Genomic DNA, 18,584 nt, shown 5'->3' with positions numbered 1-18,584 from the left:
CGCATAGTAACTCACCAAGGATACTTGGACAGCATTTTCCAAACCCAAGATGCAAAGGAACATCACCACCTGCAAGTTCCCTTTCACGTCACACATGATCCCGAATTGAAACAATATTGTCATTCTTGTGTGTGTCTGGGTCAAAAGTCTGGAGCTCTCTAACTGAACTATGGATACCCCATGGAGAACAGCGATTTTAAAAGCAGGTGGCTCATTATCACCTTCTCAAGTGCAATTAGGGATGGACACTAAACGCCAACAATTCTGATATTCTGTAAACTAATATTTAAAAATCCCTGTAACTTCGCTCAGTTGGAGTAAAAGATCCCATCATGGTATTTGAACAACAGAGGATTTCTCCCCAGTTACCTGGCCTATAAATATCCCTCAACCAATATCCCTAGAAGAGATTATCTGGTCTTTGTCAGTTTGCAGTTTGTGGGAGTTTTGTTACAAATTGGCTGCTGTTTCGCCTACATTTGAACAGGGATTACAGTTCAAACATTCATCTTTGGTCGTAAAACCCTTTGGAGCATCCTGTGATTGTGAAAGATGCTATTTCTCAATCCAGCTTTTATATTCCTATTCTTCCTTTCTTTCAAGTTTCATGAGCATGTCACTACCGTGGAGTCTCCAATAATGTCAAAGACCAAGATCCTCTGTGACTGTGCTAGCTCCCCATTCTTTCACTGTAACATTTGACACCATTGGCTATGATATTCTTCAAAACTGTTCTTTCCCATTACCAAATATGTAAATCATTCCAACCAATCTGGCTGATGTGCATCTCCAGACAGTTTCTCCTTCCACCCCCTCAACGTCAACTCAAGGATTCATTCCTAACCATGTCCACATCCTTATTGCTATGCTTCTCCTACAACTATCACCCCAAAATGCATGGTCAGCTTTCATATACTCTAGATGCTGATGGCACTCAGCTATATTTCCCTATAGCTTCTCTCAAGTCATCATCACATCCTGAGAACAAAACAAAATACTATGGATGTTGTAAATCTAAACTTTAGAAAAAAGAACATGCAGGCATGATCTATGAATAGAGAAACAAGGTTAACATTTCAGTTTAAAGATCTTCTATCAGAACTGCAAAATGGTAAGGAAGTAACAGATTTTAAGCAAGTACAGATCTTCCTTTTAGAGCATGGTTTACAGCATGGAAACAGGCCCTTCGGCCCAACTTGTCCATGCCGCACTTATTTTTTTCAAAAAACCCCTAAGCTAATCCCAATTGCCCGCATTTGGCCCATATCCCTCTAAACCCATCGTACCCATGTAACTATCTGAATGCTTTTTAAAAGATAAAATTGTATCCGCCTCTACTACTACCTCTGGCAGCTTGTCCCAGACACTCCCCACCCTCTGTGTGAAAGAATTGCCCATCTGGACACTTTTGTATCTCTCCCCTCTCACCTTAAACCTATGCCGTCTAGTTTTAGACTCCCCTACCTTTGGGAAAAGATATTGACTATCTACCTTGTCTATGCCCCTTATTATTTTATAGACCTCTATAAGGTCACCCTTCAGTCTCCTACGCTCCAGAGAAAAAAGTCCCAGTCTATCCAACCTCTCCTTATAACTCAATCCATCAAGTCCCGGTCGCATCCTATCAAATCTTTTCTGCACTCTTTCTAGTTTAATAATATCCTTTCTATAATAGGGTGACCAGAATTGCACACAGTATTCCAAGTGTGGCCTTATTGTCAAGTGTGGCCAAGTTGTCTTGCACAACTTCAACAAGACGCCCCAACTCCTGTATTCAATGTTCTGACTGAACAAACCAAGCATGCCGAATGCCTTCTTCGCCACTCTGTCCACATGTGACTCCACTTTCAAGGAGCTATGAACATGTACCCCTCGAGCTTTTTCTTCTGTAACTCTCCCCAATGCCCTACCATTAACTGAGTAAGGCCTGCCCTGGTTCAATCGACGAAAATGCATTACCTTGCGTTTAGAAACATAGAAAACTACAGCACAAAACAGGCCCTTCGGCCCCACAAGTTGTGCCGAACATATCCCTACCTTTTAGGCCTACCTATAACCCTCCATCCTATTAAGTCCCATGTACTCAGCCAGGAGTCTCTCAAAAGACCCTATTGAGTTTGCCTCCACCACCACTGACGGCAGCCGATTCCACTCGCCCACCACCCTCTGTGTGAAAAACTTCCCCCTAACATTTCCCCTGTACCTACCCCCCCCCAGCACCTTAAACCTGTGTCCTCTTGTAGCAGCCATTTCCACCCTGGGAAAAAGCCTCTGAGAGTCCACCCGATCTATGCCCCTCAACATCTTATATACCTCTATTAGGTCTCCTCTCATCCTACGTCTCTCCAAGGAGAAAAGACCGAGCTCCTTCAGCCTATCCTCATAAGGCATGCCACTCAATCCAGGCAACATCCTTGTAAATCTCCTCTGCACCCTTTCAATCTTTTCCACATCCTTCCTGTAATGAGGCGACCAGAACTGAGTACAGTACTCCAAGTGGGGTCTGACGAGGGTCTTATATAGTTGCATCATTATCTCCCGACTCCTAAACTCAATCACTCGATTGATAAAGGCTAGCACACCATACGCCTTCTTAACCACCTCCTCCACCTGCAGGGCCGATTTTAGAGTCATATGGACCCGGACCCCAAGGTCCTTCTGATCCTCTACCATACTAAGAGTCTTTCCCTTTATATTGTACTCCTTCATCCCATTCGACCTGCCAAAATGGACCACTATGCATTTATCTGGGTTGAAGTCCAAATTTGTCCAAATTAAACTCCATCTGCCATTCGTCAGCCCACTGGCCCAATTGATCAAGATCCCGCTGCAACCGGAGACAACGTTCCCCACTGTCCACCACGCCACCAATCCTAGTGTCATCCGCAAACCCACCAACCATGCCCCCTATACTCTCATCCAAATCATCAATACAAATGACAAATAACAGTGGGCCCAGCACTGATCCCTGAGGCACACCGCTGGTCACAGGCCTCCAGTTTGAAAAGCAACTCTCTACAACCAACTTCTGTCAAGAAGCCAATTTTGTATCCTTTAGTTCTTTCATTCTCCCCTTTCCCTGCGTCTCTATGACAGTCACAGATCTCATTCATGACTTATCAGTTTTGGGCAATATTAGTGTGGAAATCAGCTAGTGGAATTTAAATGGTGAGAAATAAGAATTTTTCCTTCCCGCTCCCTTTCCCTACTTCACTACTTGCTCAAACCTTTTGACGTCTCTAGCCTTTTGCTGTTCTGTTAAAAAATCAGCAACCTGAAACTGCAACTGTTTCTCTCTATGCAGATGTTGCTTGTTCTGAGTTCTTTGTTTTATACGCAAAGGAAATAAATAGGTTTCTGGACAATAAAGGTGTCAAGAGGTACGGGGAAAGAGCAGGAGTGTGCTGTTGAGATAAAGGATCAACCATGATCATATTGACTGGCAGAGCATGCTCAAGGGGCCAAATGGTCTCTGCTCGTGCTGCTATTTTCTTTGATTTCCATGTCCAGAATCAATTATCCTAACAATGATTTTGCTGGCATTCCATTATCTACTCTTTGCAAGCTCCACTTGTTCAAAACACAGTTAATCACATTCAATGTAGCCAAGTTCCACCAGTCCTTCACCCTTGTTGCAATAGACATACTTTTATTCGTCAATCCCCAACACACTTTTGCTCGCTTTCAAGCTTTCCCATAGCTTTGAAAACTTCGCTACTTGGATACTCCAACTTCCTGGACAACGCTTCTACCTACTATTCATATTACTGCATCATTCAATCCCTCAATTCCTTGACATCCGTGTCCTCTTTTGGATATCACTCTAAATCTAGCTAGATCTTTCTAACTATAAATCTTTCTAATCTAGCCTTCAACAGCCTTTGTAAAACACTTTCAGGCATCTTATATTTAAACATAGCCTTCAGCATGCAAGTGTTTTTGCTGAAATGTACATGCTATTTGGTAATCATTACTATTAAAAACAAAAACATCTTCTCCAATCTAACCTTGTAGCCAAAATCAAACATACCTGAAACCATTATCATAAATTTTCTCTCCACCTTCTCCCAACCCTCAGCTCCTTCCCAAAGTGTGGCAAACAGAACTGGACACAATACTATGGTTATGTTGATATGACATAGGGCATTCGAGGAATCACAAATGTAGGTGGGAAGGGACTAGACAAGAGGAGAGAGGACGGAGTCAAGATAGTTCAGCGAGGCAGGAATGGGCTAACATGATGGGCCTACTGGGACAGTCCTGTTTATGAATTTTGGGAAGGAGGTAGAAGCAGCCTATGCAGGGTTGGGAGACTGGCACAGTGGTTAGCACTGCTGCCTCACAGTGCCAGGTACCCAGGTTCCTTTCCCGGCTTGGGTCACTGCCTGTGCAGAGTCTGCACATTCTCCCCATGTCAGCGTGTGTTTCCTCCGGGTGCTCCGGTTTCCTCCCACAGTCCAAAGGACACGCAGTCCAAAGATGTGCGGGTTAGGTTGATTAGCCAGGTTAAAAAAAAATTGCCCCTTAGAGTCTTGGGATGCGTAGGTTAGAGGGATTAGTGGGTAAATATGTGGGGGTAGGGCCTGGGTGGGATTGTGGTCGGTGCAGACTCAATGGGCCGAATGGCCTCCTTCTGCACTGTAGGGTTTCTATGATTTCTATGATTTAACGTCAGACAGCTGCCCAGGACGGGCGGCTCATCTGTTAATGCTTGTTTTGTGCCACCACCCAGCCCGGGTAGAATTTCCACAACGCCAAGAAGTGCAATCCTGGCTATGCTATAAAATCGTAGACATGCGGAGGTAATAAATGTCACAGCAGGTTAAAGTCCAACAGGCTTATTTGGTATCATGAGCTTTCGGAGCAGTGCTCCTTCAACAGATGAGCCTTCATCAGCCCATGATGAAGGAGCAGCGCTCCGAAAGCTCGTGATTCTAAATAAACCTGTTGGACTTTAACCTGGTGTTGTGAGACTTCTTACTGTGCCCACCCCAGTCCAACGCCGGCATCTCCACATCAGAGGTAATAAATCGCATTGCAAAATGGCAATGTGAGCATTCCATACCTCCCCCTCCCCTCCAAAAAAAAAACCAAAAGTCAACATCAATTCACTGTTTTAACCTGAGTTCCCGGGAAATCCGCTGTTGCAAACTCAAGGCGGAGAGTAACCGAAACCGCGCGCGACACCATTCAAATCCAGAGCGCGAGACGCAGGCTCGAGACTGGTCCAGGTGCCAATCAGCCGCGGGTGAACTCCCGGCAGCGGAGGAACGGCTCTACCTTCGCCACAGCGCCGTAAGGTCACAAACAATTTACTTCAATGCATCTGCATCCTCCAGTTATTTTGTTTTTTCGCGCGAACACTCTAACCGTGGGTAAAATCCCGCGATGTTATCTTTATTTTGATCCTAGCTCCCCCTTACTATGAATGTGTTCAGCTCGCAGCCTTTCCTTTCCAGTGCGACACCATCGAATGGTCCCCACGTTGACTGGGCAATGTGTTTTGTTTTCGTGCCCCCCCAAAAAATCAGTTTTTTTAAATACCGCATGTATCATTAATCGTAATAATACTGTGAACGGCGCTTGCTGGTTGTTATCTCGCTTAATAACATTCACGGTCTGAGTTTTTCTCCGCTTCTCTTCACTTGGCGGAACTAAAGCGGTTGCACAGGACTGTGAGGGATGATAACTGGGGACGGACCGTAAACTATGGCAACGTGAGTGATCCAGTGCATGGGGTGAAGTTTTAGGGAAGGGGTTTCTTGTGTTGTCTGAATTTTCTCATTTTCATTCACATAAAGAGAGGGCAGGATTTTTAATTTATAGAAGTAATTTTTAAGAAGCTTAAGAGTTTAGTTAACACTGTGATTAGGGAGCAATGTAAGCAAACCTGGACCGTCAAATCGCACGGCCTTTTTATTTTACAACCAGGCCTTGACACTTGAAATGTTCCTAACTATTCAGTCGATTTTTTTTTCTCTGTGTACGATAACAGGAGAGGAAACCTCCGGGAGACCAGCTATTTATGAGTTCGGCAACATGAATCTAGTAGCTTGGGTCCAACACGTTAAATTTAATGCAGACAAGTGTAAAGTCTGGACATCACAAAGTGTTCTTACTTCATGATCGATATTGAAGTAGCTCAGGAGGAAGCTGAAATAGAGAGGATTCTCGGGCACAGTGTTCAACCTATGTAACCAATGCAAAGTCGCAATCAACGAAGCCAATGTAATTCAGTAAAATACGAAAAATCTTCTTTGGCAGTCCCTCCGGATCGAGGATGCCCTAGAACGCACAAACTCTTCCCACATGTCAATGGGAATGTTACACTTATTTAGGGAGGCTTTCAGAGTGTCCCTGTAGTATTTCCTCTGCCATCCTAGTGAGGCATTTACCATTGCAGAGCTCAGAGTGGAACACTTGTTTAGGGAGTCTTGTGTCGGGCATGCGGACAATGTGGCCCACCCATCCCAGCTTGTCATGGGCAACCAGTACTTCAATACTGGGGGTAAAAGAGAAAATAAGTCTAAATCTAAAAGCAAAATACTGGGAATATGAAGTAAAAACAAAGTACTGGAAATACTGAGCAGTTTGGCAGCCCTGCAAAGAGAGAAACAGAGTTCATGTTTCAAGTCAAATACTACCCCTTCAGAACTAAAGGGAGGTGGAAATATGCAGAGCGGTTGGCAGAATACCTCCGCACAGTTTGCAAGCAGGACCCTGATCTTCTGGTTGCTTGCCATTTTAATTCACTGTCTCGCCCTCACAGTCTCAATGTAAACTCATGGAATATCACCTGATCTTCTGATAAGGCACTTTACAACCTTCTGGACTCAACATTGAGTCTGACCATTTCAAACTCTGAATTTTCCTCTATTGTGATCCTTTTGGTTATGTGCCAGTTTGAATCTTGCTTTTCATGTTTTTGCTTTGGGACAGAGCTGTTCAGTATTCTGGCATTTACACTCAACCATTCACTTTTCCTTTTGCTCCATGATATCTTTTCATTTAATCCCTCCTGCTCTCTACCCCATCCCAGGTCTTCCCTTTTGTCCCTCTCCCCTTATCCATGGTATACAACTGATCACATTTCTATCCTCCCTTCAGTTCTATTAAACTTGACGTTAACCATGTTTCTTTCTCATAGATGCTGCCAGACCTGTTGATTATTTCCAGCACTTTCTGTTTCTAAAGTGATGAATTGTTGATCATAGAAATGTCTTCCAAATAATATGTATTTTACAGAGATCAATTTGCTTTCAGCTATTATTGGTACAACTACACCCGCCTCATAAATAGAGAGATTTTGATATCAAATGGAACAAATTACTGATCTACAACCATGGATTTGCTTATAGTTGAACCATTCAACTTTCTGATGGAACTTAATGTGCTAAAAACTAGATTTGCATTCCTTATAAATATAGCATTATAAGCACTTTGAGGTTGTCATTATGGTTTTGTAGGTGAATGCACCATATGGAGTGGCATTGAGTTAGAGAGAATTTATACCTCATGTTATCCAGGAGCTCTTGTGGAAAGAAAATGAATCAAATTACCTGCAATGCCCGTAATTGAAAAAAGCCTGTTGACGTAATTATTGCTTCTGGATGTAAGACATAGGAACAGGAATAGGCCATATGGCCCTCAGTGCCTTTTCCATCATTCAGATCCTAGCTGATCTTCCTCAACTCCAATCTCCATTACTGTTTCTATTTCACTTAGTATCCAAAAATCTTATTAATCCTGGTTTTATATATATTCAACAATCAAGCATTCTCAGCTCTCTAGGACAGAGTTGCAACTCTTGGATTGAAGAAATTTCTCCATACCTCAGTCCTAAGTAGGGTTCTGTGACTCCTTGTTCTAGACCTGGCCAGCCAGAGAAAACATTTACGTTGTCAAACACTTTAAGAATTTTATATGGTTCAATGTAATCATTTCATTCTTCTAAATTCCAGAGAATATAGGACTAATCTATACCATCTCTCTTCATAGGACAATCTCCTTCATACCAGGAATCAGTCTAATAAACCTATGTTGCACGTGCTGTTAGACAGATATATTTATTGGATAAAAAGGCCAAAACTGTACACAGTAGTGCAGGTGTGATGGTTTCACCAAAGTCGGATATGATTGTGCTCTAATCCCTTCGTTTAAAGGCTAACAAAAGATTTGCTTTTCTATTCGCTTGCTGTAGCTGCATGTTAACTTTCTGTGCACCAAGGTTCATCTGCCAACATTTTGTAGTCTCACCATTTTAAAAAAAAGTCTGCTTTTCTATATTTTGTACCAAATGGATATCTTCAGAATTATCCACAATATATTCCATCTGTCACATTCTTGCCCACTCCTGTAACCTGGTTATATTGCTTTACAGCTTCTTGATGATTTGCTTTCATACTAGCTTTGTAACACCAAGAGACTTGGATACGTTACATTCTGTCCCTTTTACTGAGTCATTAATATCAATTGTAAATAGTTGAAGTCCAATCAGTGATCTATGTGGTACACAACTAGTTAAAGCCTGCTGACCCAAAAATGGCCCGTTTATTCCTACTTCCTGTTCTAATGAGCCCTAATTTTGTGAAATAAACTCTTGTGTGTAACTTTCATTGAACGCTTTTTGAAGATCTAAAGAACCTACATCCGTTGGTACTCCAATATCCACCCTGCTATGTGCAACCTCACAGAATACCAACAGATTATCAAGCCTATTTTCCCCTTCATAAACTCTTGATTATGATATAGAAAAAAATGAATCTATTTTGCTCTTATGTCATTACTTGCAAAATCAATTGTGAAAATGTATGTTTAATGTTCTCTCGTTCAAAAATAGCAAGAGCTAAAAGTTGTTTTTTCTGTACATTGTACAGTTTCACCATTTATCGCATTAGTCCACTAGAGGGAGTATGAAATGGTAAAGTTAGCTGTACGTGAACACCAGATCTCAGCACAGCAGAACATAGCTCAAATTTATCTCAATCTGTTACAAGGCAGGCAAGGAATTTTACTTCAAAGCATATTTAGGATGAAAGTTAAACTTAATCTTCCTATTAAGCATGCATCTTTATTTTCATTTGTCATGTCCTAATCTAGAGGAATATTTCCCATGCTGTCCAATTTTAAGTGAGAAATGCATTTTGATACTGTAATTACTGACTACATGCTTATTCTGTAAGTAACACAACTATAGTTCACTTGAAAATAGCCCCACCTTTAATTTAACTTCAAATATCCTGGATGATGCCTGATGCTCATGTCGGTTTTAGCGTCGAATGACAGAGACCTTCATGGAAGCAGGATGTTTCTAATACTGTTAAATAATAAAACTAACAGCCCCAGATACCTTCCAGTGAATTTGGGGTATATTCATGGTTACAAAGAAAAGGAAACAAGATTAGAATTTATATAGCGCCATCCTCGATTTCATGACATCCCAGATGACGTTGAAGGAGAAGATCAGCCATGATCCAATTCAATGGCAGAGTGAGCCAGAAGGGCTGAATGGCCTACTCTGCTCCTATTCCTTATGTTCTTATGATTGGATGATACAAGGAAGTGCATCGTTGCATTGGTGACCGTCCTCTCTTTCCTGAAACCTCCATTCTCATCTCCTACAGCAAGAATGAGGAGCTCATGGACTACTTTATCACCAGGGATACCATCATCTATTCAACTGCCTCTACCACTTCCCTCCCTTTCCCGACCCCACCAAGTCAAACTTTCCCTAGGGTTCCCCTGCCTTAGCCTTGAACTCAAATCTTTTTCTCATTTCTCCTTTATTTTCCCTCTGCCACTGCCTCCATTTGCAACCTCCTGTTCCCCTCACATCACTAAACCTGCTGTTGCTTCCCAAATCCTTGCTGATCTTTCCTGGAGCTCGCATGTTTGAACTCTTTCAATCCGGTTTCCACCTCTACCCCAGCACTGAAACTGCTCGTATCAAAGTTACAAATGACATCTTAAGTGATTGTGACCATGGTAGATTATCCCTCCTTGACCTGAGTGCAGGCTTTGATACAGTTGGCTACGTGATCGATCCTCATCCTATGTCTCTTCTCCATTTCCAGCTGCACTAACCCTGGTTTCAGTCTTATTTGTCTAATCATAGCCAGAGCATCATCTACGTGACTTCTGTTCCCACTCCCACACTATTAACTCTGGAGTAGCCCAAGGATCTTTTCTTATCTACATGTTGTCCCCTAAACGATATAATACAAAGTCACATTCTACATGTATGCAAACGTCATCCAATCTACCTTACCATCTGTACTATGATGTACAATACCCAGTACTGGATGAGCAGAAAATTTCAATTCTTGACTAGCCATAAATGACCATAAATTTGAGGTCACCCATAACTCTGCCTTAACTCACAAGAAATCTCATTCATCCATCGTGTGCTTGTTAACCTGCAGTGGCTCTCAGTCCAGCAACACCTCAAGTTTAAAATTTTCAAATTCCTGGTTTCTTGCAAGTCCCAGATTTTCTTTTCAGTTATGTTTTAGCTGTCTAAGCTTTAAATTCTGAGATTTATTCCTTAAACTTCTTCACTTTTTTATCTATCTTTTAAGACCTTTCTTAAAGCCTACCTCTTTGATCAAGATTTTGACTACTTGCTCTTATATCTCTATGTGGCTCAGTGTCACATTTTGTTGAATAACTCTTCTTTGAAGTACCTTGGAACATTTTAGTATGCTATGCAAGCTGCTATGTAAATGCAAATTGTCTCACTGTTATCTTCAGTTCCTTGTGCAAATACCTCTGCTTTTATTGATTTCTTCAGCTTTCTTTGACTTTACTTTGATGCCATTTATTCCTTTTTCACTTATTGTGCAATATTCATTTTGCATTCCATGGACTTAAATTACAAAAAAAAACTTGAATATTTGTAAATCGTGAAGAAAAATTTGAGTAATTTGTTGGATATACTTGTTCTGTTTATACATTTTGAATCCTCCAATAAAAGTTGTGTGTATTTAATAAATGATACTTAATTTTGTTACTTTATTGAAAATTAAAGTATTTTTGACTTTTTCGTCACAGGAGTCATTGACGTTGTCCAATTAAAGTGATGCAACAAACCACAAAATGGAGACAACCAAAAGCATGAAGCGTTTGTTTGTTGGGGGACTGCACCACACGGTTTCTGAAAGCGAAATTAAAGAAAGATTTAACACATTTGGAGCTGTGAAAGATGTGGATATCGTGATCAGGAAAGACAGCGAAGGTAATATTAATGTTCCGAGTTAAGCTCCGCACGATAGTAGTTTGGATATACACTTTTGTTCCATCTAGCTGCTTGATTTGTAATTGTAATGCCTCACTCTATCCCCTATCCTGTTCCATTTGCATCCTTTTATTAAATTTACTATTTTCTCCCCTAAAAGCCACAATTTTCTGGTGCAAGTTCCACACTAAAAAATCAGCTGGGATATTCGATCAAGCAAGATCAACTTGCTAGAGAAGTTTTTTTATTCTTTCATGGGATGTGTGTGTGTGGCTGGCAAGTCAATGTTTTTTGGCCACCCCTAATTTCCCTCATCTTTGAATGTTGCAGGTAACTCAATGAATTTGAATTTAATGGCCCAGATTTTGTAGTTGTGATAACAGAAATCATCAGGGTTTGCCACCCCAACCTTTATTTCAGCTCTGTAAAGCTTTGAATAATCAGTGAGATTTCTTAGATTGCTGTCTGTGAAAATATTTGGGTCTGATTGGTTGCTAACCCTGCTTAATGATATCACTGCTGTTGATGACCAAAAGATCCTCTGACTTGGCACTAGATTCAAATTAAGTTGGAGTTTTTCGAAAATGTGACTAAACACATTGACGAAGGGAAAGCGGTAGATGTGGTTTATAGGAATTTTAGCAAGGTGTTTGATAAGGTCCCCCATGCACGGCTTCTAGAAAAAGTGAGAGGGTATGGGATCCAAGGTGCTGCTGCCCTGTGGATCCAGAACTGGCTTGCCCAAAGGAGGCAGATAGTGAGTATAGATGGGTCTTTTTCTAAATGGAGGTCGGTCACCAGTGGTGTGCCCCAGGGATCTGTTCTGGGACCCTTGCAGTTTGTCATTTTCAGAAATGACCTGGATGAGGAAGTGGAGGGATGGGTTGGTAAGTTTGCCGACGACACGAAGGTTGGTGGGGTTGTGGATAGTCTGGAGGGATGTCAGAAGTTACAGAGGGACATAGATAGGATGCAAAACTGGACGGAGAAGTGGCAGATGGACTTCAACCCAGATGAATGCATAGTGGTCCATTTTGGCAGGTCAAATGGGATGAAGGAGTACAATATTAAGGGAAAGACTCTTAGTACGGTAGAGGATCAGAAGGACCTTGGGGTCCGGGTCCATAGGACTCTAAAATCGGCCCCGCAGACGGAGGAGGTGGTTAAGAAGGCGTATGGTGTGCTGGCCTTTATCAATCGAGGGATTGAGTTTAGGAGTCCGGGGATAATGATGCAGCTATATAAGACCCTCGTCAGACCCCACTTGGAGTACTGTACTCAGTTCTGGTCACCTCATTACAGGAAGGGTGCAGAGGAGATTTACAAGGATGTTGCCTGGATTGAGTGGCATGCCTTATGAGGATAGGCTGAGGGAGCTCGGTCTTTTCTCCTTGGAGAGACGTAGGATGAGAGGAGACCTAATAGAAGTATATAAGATGTTGAGAGGCATAGATCGGGTGGACTCTCAGAGGCTTTTTGCCAGGGTGGAAATGGCTGCTACGAGAGGACACAGGTTTAAGGTGCTGGGGGAAATGTTAGGGGGACGTTTTTCACACAGAGGGTGGTGGGCGAGTGGAATCGGCTGCCGTCAGTGGTGGTGGAGGCAAACTCAATAGGGTCTTTTGAGAGACTCCTGGATGAGTACATGGGACTTAATAGGATGGAGGGTTATAGGTAGGCCTAAAAGGTAGGGATATATTTGGCACAACTTGTGGAGCCGAAGGGCCTGTTTGTGCTGTAGTTTTTCTATGTTTCTAGATTCAAATTAATGTCTGTGAAAGTGAAATACATGCCACAGAGATCATCAGATCTTTCTGGTTAACTTTCTTCAAGTTTAGCAATGAGTGCATCCTCAAATTCTGGACTGTTGGGTTTTTTTTACTCCAAGTTACATCCTCATAGATTTTCTTTCTTTCCTTTCTTCCCCTCACTTCCATCTCGACTGGATGAACATTGCATAAGTGAAATACCCAAATTGATAATTCAGTCAGGAATGAGACATTAACTCCAGCTTCCTGGTTGAGAATATTTGCTTCAGTCTTGTATCTATCAGATTTAGTAAAAGAGCATGTATTATAAAATAACTGCCTTTTTAAAGTTTTTTTTATATGTATCCTATTCTCAAACCTAACTATTATGCAATTATAAACTGTTTTTCAGGAAATCCTGTGAAGACCTTTGGTTATATTAATATCAGTACCTCAGAAGCTGAATTAAAACGATGTAAGTAGACAGTATCTTTCAATTTTCTTTAAATATCTTCATACAGGTTACCTTTTATACAGATCTCTGTTACAAATTTTGTTCACTGTTCTTTTTTAAAAAGGTACTCAATTGCATGTAAAATAATTAATTTTACTATTTAACAAATCATCTGATGGCTTCACGGCATGTGGGCAAACATTTGTCTCTCATGCACAGCAAATTATCTGTAGAAAGTGAGTTACTTGTCTTTCTGTTCATTGTTCATATTAACTGAAGAGCATTTAATCAGAAATTATAAAGAAGCAAATCAAATCCTTAGGCAGACCGGACTGGGCAGGATTATTTTTTGTCAGCCGTTCCATCTCCACTGTTAACTCTGTTAAGGTTCTGAAGCTCAACAGTTTTAAAGTTATGTTTATGATTCTAGGTATGTCAATCCTGAATAAATCAAAGTGGAAAGGTGGAACACTGCAGATTGAATTAGCCAAAGAATGCTTTTTACATAAGTGAGTGTTATTCGGTAATCTTCTTACAGATTATTCATTTTACTTGTTTTTATTGTTTTGCAAAGTTCAAACAATGTTGTATCCTTAAAATGGCTTGAGAGAATTTATTTTTCAAAATTTTACAACAACTATCTTTTTCAAAAGATGGAAATTTGTCCCGTTCAGTTTGTTTACATCAATAGAAATTTTAGTTTACTAATTGATGTGTAGATATATATTTGTATTGTAACCAATCATTTCTGTTTCAGAATTATCCTCCTCACTAGTAAGGAAAACACTTGTTGATGAGGATCGTGTGATAGTTGTTGTGTTGCTGAGTTTTCAAAATATGCTTGACAAAGTACGTTAGCCTTGTTAGTAAAATTAAAGCTGATAGAATTAAAGAGAGAAAAGCAGTGTGCACCCAAAATTTACCAAGAGCAGGAGGCAGCGAGTGATGTTCGGATGGTTGTCTTTCAGGCTGGAACCAGTGTACCTTGGTCAATATGAGGACCATTGCTCCTCTTATATATTAATGTTCTGGACTTGAGTATACAGGTCATAATTTCAATATTTACAGCCAGCTCAAAACGTCAAGTGTAATAAACATTGAGGTGTGTAATAGACTTCAGGAGAACAATGGTAGATTGGTGGTGATCTTGGCAGATATATGAGAGATTAAACATAATGCAAGAGAAATGTGCAGTGATACATTTTGGTAGTGAGAATGAGGATAGACAATATAAAGGAAATGATACAATTTTAAAGAGGATATAGTAACAGAGAGACTAAGGGGCTTATGAACACATGGCTTTGAAGGTTGCAGGCGATTGAAAAGATGTATTGGATCCTTGGCTTTATTAATGGAGGCATAGTGTGCAAAGGTGAGGTAGTAATGCTAAATCCATCTGTAGTAATGTGTCCAATTCTTCTTGCATACTGGACAACTACATGTGCAGCAAGTGTTGTCAGCTGAGCAGTGTTGTGTTCCAGGTGTCAGAGCTGGAGTAACAAAACCAGGATGACCAACTCTTGGGAACTAAATTGATGGACACTTTGGTATCTGAGGCATGGGGTGAAGAGTGTTCTGAAAAACATGTTGGGAGTTGTTTGGGGGGCACGGGTGGTGTGCTCAGTGAGTCTGTGATAAATGGGTGCTGGCCACCAGGAGGAGGGAGCAGTGCACATGCGCAAATTTCAATGACTGAGAATACTGGACAAGTGTCCCAGATGCAGACAACCTGGCTTGAGCACCTCGTATACAGGACAGTCCCAGAAAATCTGAGTGGGTTGATCAAACTGGCAGCAGACGGCATTGCTGCACTGGAAATGGATATAGCACATTTCTGGAGGTCCTCATCCCGCAGCTTAATAGTGGTCACACTGACAGGAAATGAATGAGAGTCAGTGAAAGAGAACCAGGCAGGTAATGCAGGAATCCGCTAAGTGCATCTTGTTTAGAATTATCCTGATATTCCATTCTGAATGCTGGTGAGAGTAGTGATTCATCAGGAAAGTGCAGCCAGAACCAGGTTCAAAGCGTGTAGATAATATCAGAGTGGTTGTAAAGCATATGGAGGAGAAGGGCGAAACACTTGAGGCCATCACCCAAATTAGTATGAATGACATAGGTAGAAAGGGGGATGAGGTCCTGCAGGTAAATTTTAAGGAGCTAGAAAGGAACTATCAAGTAGGACCTCAAATGATGTAATCTTTGGATCATTCTTGGTGCCCCGTTATCGTGTATGTCGAGAAAAGGGACTCGGGGAGATAGATGCCTGGCTGGAGAGATGGTGCAGAGAAAAGATCTTTGGATTCCTGAGATATTGAAATTTGATAGCGGTGATCATGAAGGTTATTGATGAGTAAATAAGGAGAAACTGTTTTTGATGACAGAAGGGTCAGTATCAGTGGACAGAGATTTATGGTAATTTTAAAAAGATGCGATACGAGGGGAAAAAAAACATGGCCAGATGTTGTGATCTGGAATGCATTGTCTGAATGGGGAATGAAACACGTTCAACAATAATCTTCAAAAGGAAATTGGATAAATACTTGAAGAGGAAAATTTTGTAGGTTGATGTATAAAGGGCAAGGTGTGGGATTAGTTCTTCCAAAGAACCAACACATGCATGATGGACATATGATCCTATTTTGTACTGTATCGTTCAATAATTTATATCACTAGGTAATAGAAATCATGATTTAATGTTTTGTAGTTGCTTAAAAAAAGTACAAGTTTTGTATTAACTTAGTTTTGCATTACCGGCTGTAGGCTTGCTCAAGAGCGACAGGAAGCAGCTAAAAATAAACACAAACCTCAAATTGACAGCATAGCAAAAATGGTAGAATCTCTGAAGAAAGCTGGTGTTGAAAACTTCAAGATCAAATCTGCTTTACCAGGAACAGAAGTACCTGAACACAAGGCATGTATTAATTGTATCAAATTGTCTTAATGTAAAACTCAATTTTAAATTAGTTAGTTTCTGAAATGTTCTTAATGGATTTGATTTATTATTGTCACATGTATTAGTATACAGTGAAAAGTATTGTTACTTGCACACTATACAGACAAAGCATACTGTACACAGGGAAGGAAAGGAGAGAGTGCAGAATGTAGTGTTACAGTCATAGCTAGGGTGTAGATAGAGATCAACTTAGTATGAGGTAGGTCCATTCAATAGTCTGATGGCAGCAGGGAAGAAGCTGTTTTTGAGTCAGCTGGGACGTGATCTCAGACTTTTATATCTTTTTCCTGATGGAAGAAGATGGAAGAGAGAATGTCCGGGGTGCGTGGAGTCCTTGATTATGCTAGCTGCTTTCCTGAAGCAGCGGGAAGTGTAGACAGTGTCAATGGATGGGAGGCTGGTTTGAGTGATGAACTGGGCTTCGTTCACGACCCTTTGTAGTTTCTTGCAGTCTTGGACAGAGCAGGAGCCATACCAAGCTGTGACACAACCAGAAAGAATGCTTTCTAGGGAAATTCAGGCAAAGCATTGAAATTCAGGCAAAATATCCAGTGTGATACAGAAATCTGATTTTTACTGGCTTTAAAAAGTATTGAGCCCATCTTGCCTCACCAATAGAGGAAAACATAGTTACCCCCATTGCTCTATGGTTGAACCAGTGATTTATAAACATATACCATAATTTCCTTGGCTTTGCACACTACCTTTGTGTTGTCAATGACTAATGCTGTATTTCTAAATCGCATAATGTTGGTTATGTATTGGTGGAACTGCCACAAAAACTTCTGTTATTCCACTTATGTACCAAATAAAGTACTTAAATTCTTTATCCCTCAGGACTGGATTGTGAGCAAATTTGGAAGAGTGTTGCCCATTCTTCATCTGCGACAAAAAGATCAGAAGAAAATATCCTTTTTTTCAATAAAGGTGTAGCAAAGGTGGTTGGAGGAAACTACTCAAAAGATGTTGGGGGAGGGAAAAAGAAACAGAAAATGATTGTGAGATTCTGGAAGTTGGCTGTCCTCAATGGGTTTTCTATTACTTAGAAATCTATAAAGCAAGCACTTAGATTTTGATACTCTTTTCCGCTTTCCTACACAGCGTTCTCTAGTTTATGTAAAATGTTTCGTAATGTTTCTCCTGTCAGTTGCACGGGCACTCTCCCATCAAGAAATTGATCAGCTGAGGCCAGATATACATTACCTTGCACAAAAAATTGGATTTATATCGAGCTTTTATGACCTTGAGCATCCCAAAGCACTTTACAACCAACAAATTACTTTAAAAATATAGTAATTTCATTTTCCCATGGGATTTGGACTTTTATTTTCAGCTGTTTGACCTGATGGTGAGCTGGGGTTGTGCTGAGATGGTGGTGGGGAGCCTGTTGCAGATTGGTGTCAAGGCCACTTGCATCGAAGGCTGCATCTTGGTTGACTGCCTCTCTGTCTTTGAGCATCTCTCTGTTTTTAACCCTCAATGAGGTGGATCCCTGGGTACTCTGACCATAGATGGTTTTAATTGTGCTGAAGAAGCTGTACATGCTGTGATTGTTGGCGAGTTGCTGAGTCTCCTGCGCTATTTCCATCCACCATCTGTTCTTTGGGTTCAAGGTTCTTTGTTGCACCTCAGCCTTCAGTTGCCTGTAGCCTTGCTTCCCCTCGCTCTTTATGCCCCAATCAGCCCTTTCTTTAGTCTTTACCCTATTTTGATTTCAATTTTGCTGGGGCATCTTGATGGCACACTCAATCAAATGCTGTCTTGATGTCAAGGGAGTCACTCTCGCTTCCCATCTTGATCCAGCCCTTTTGAAAATGTTTGAATCAAGGCTGTAATGAGTTCCGTAGTTGAATAGCTCTAGTGGAACCCAAATTTGAACATCAGTGAGCAAATTATTACTGTGTAAGTGCCACTTGATAGGATTATCGACAACGCTCTCCATAACTTTGCTGATGATCGACAGGAGCCTGACAGAGCAATAATTAGCTGGGTTGGATTTGTCCTGCTTTTTGAAGATACAAATACCTTTTCCACATTGTCGGGTGGATGCTAGTGTTGTCGTTGTACTGGAACAGCTTGGTTACTGTTGCAGCTAGTTCTGGTCTTCAGCAATGTTGCTAGGTTGTTGTCAGGGCCCATAGCCGTTGCAGTATCCCGCGCCATTAGCCAATTCTTGATATCACATAAAGTGAA

At 41.1% G+C, this 18,584-nt stretch overlaps 2 protein-coding genes across 5 annotated transcripts in view; one reads left to right on the top strand and one right to left on the bottom strand.

Annotated features, from left to right (window-relative positions):
* cenpp (centromere protein P) overlaps window positions 1–5,621 on the bottom strand; it is a 282,096-nt gene extending 276,475 nt beyond the window's left edge. For 2 of the 3 annotated variants that reach the window (XM_078209767.1, XM_078209764.1), the window contains exon 1: window positions 5,424–5,621. The gene's annotated coding sequence lies outside the window, so the exon portion shown is untranslated. Of the gene's footprint in view, window positions 1–5,121 lie in introns of all 3 variants that reach the window. The other variant, XM_078209765.1, reaches the window with a different exon arrangement.
* nol8 (nucleolar protein 8) overlaps window positions 5,578–18,584 on the top strand; it is a 63,706-nt gene continuing 50,699 nt past the window's right edge. For both annotated transcript variants that reach the window (XM_078209756.1, XM_078209758.1), the window contains exons 1-6: window positions 5,578–5,717; window positions 11,050–11,233; window positions 13,394–13,456; window positions 13,866–13,944; window positions 16,199–16,349; window positions 17,229–17,301. In XM_078209756.1, the coding sequence (XP_078065882.1) occupies window positions 11,095–11,233; window positions 13,394–13,456; window positions 13,866–13,944; window positions 16,199–16,349; window positions 17,229–17,301 (505 nt within the window). In that variant the 5' untranslated portion in view covers window positions 5,578–5,717; window positions 11,050–11,094. The remainder of the gene's footprint in view (window positions 5,718–11,049; window positions 11,234–13,393; window positions 13,457–13,865; window positions 13,945–16,198; window positions 16,350–17,228; window positions 17,302–18,584) is intronic.

Source organism: Mustelus asterias, chromosome 3 (assembly GCF_964213995.1).
Source record: "Mustelus asterias chromosome 3, sMusAst1.hap1.1, whole genome shotgun sequence".
NCBI classification, from domain to species: domain Eukaryota; kingdom Metazoa; phylum Chordata; class Chondrichthyes; order Carcharhiniformes; family Triakidae; genus Mustelus; species Mustelus asterias.
The sequence above is the reverse complement of the archived record's forward strand: the minus strand, read 5'-3'. Positions and strand labels throughout refer to the sequence as shown.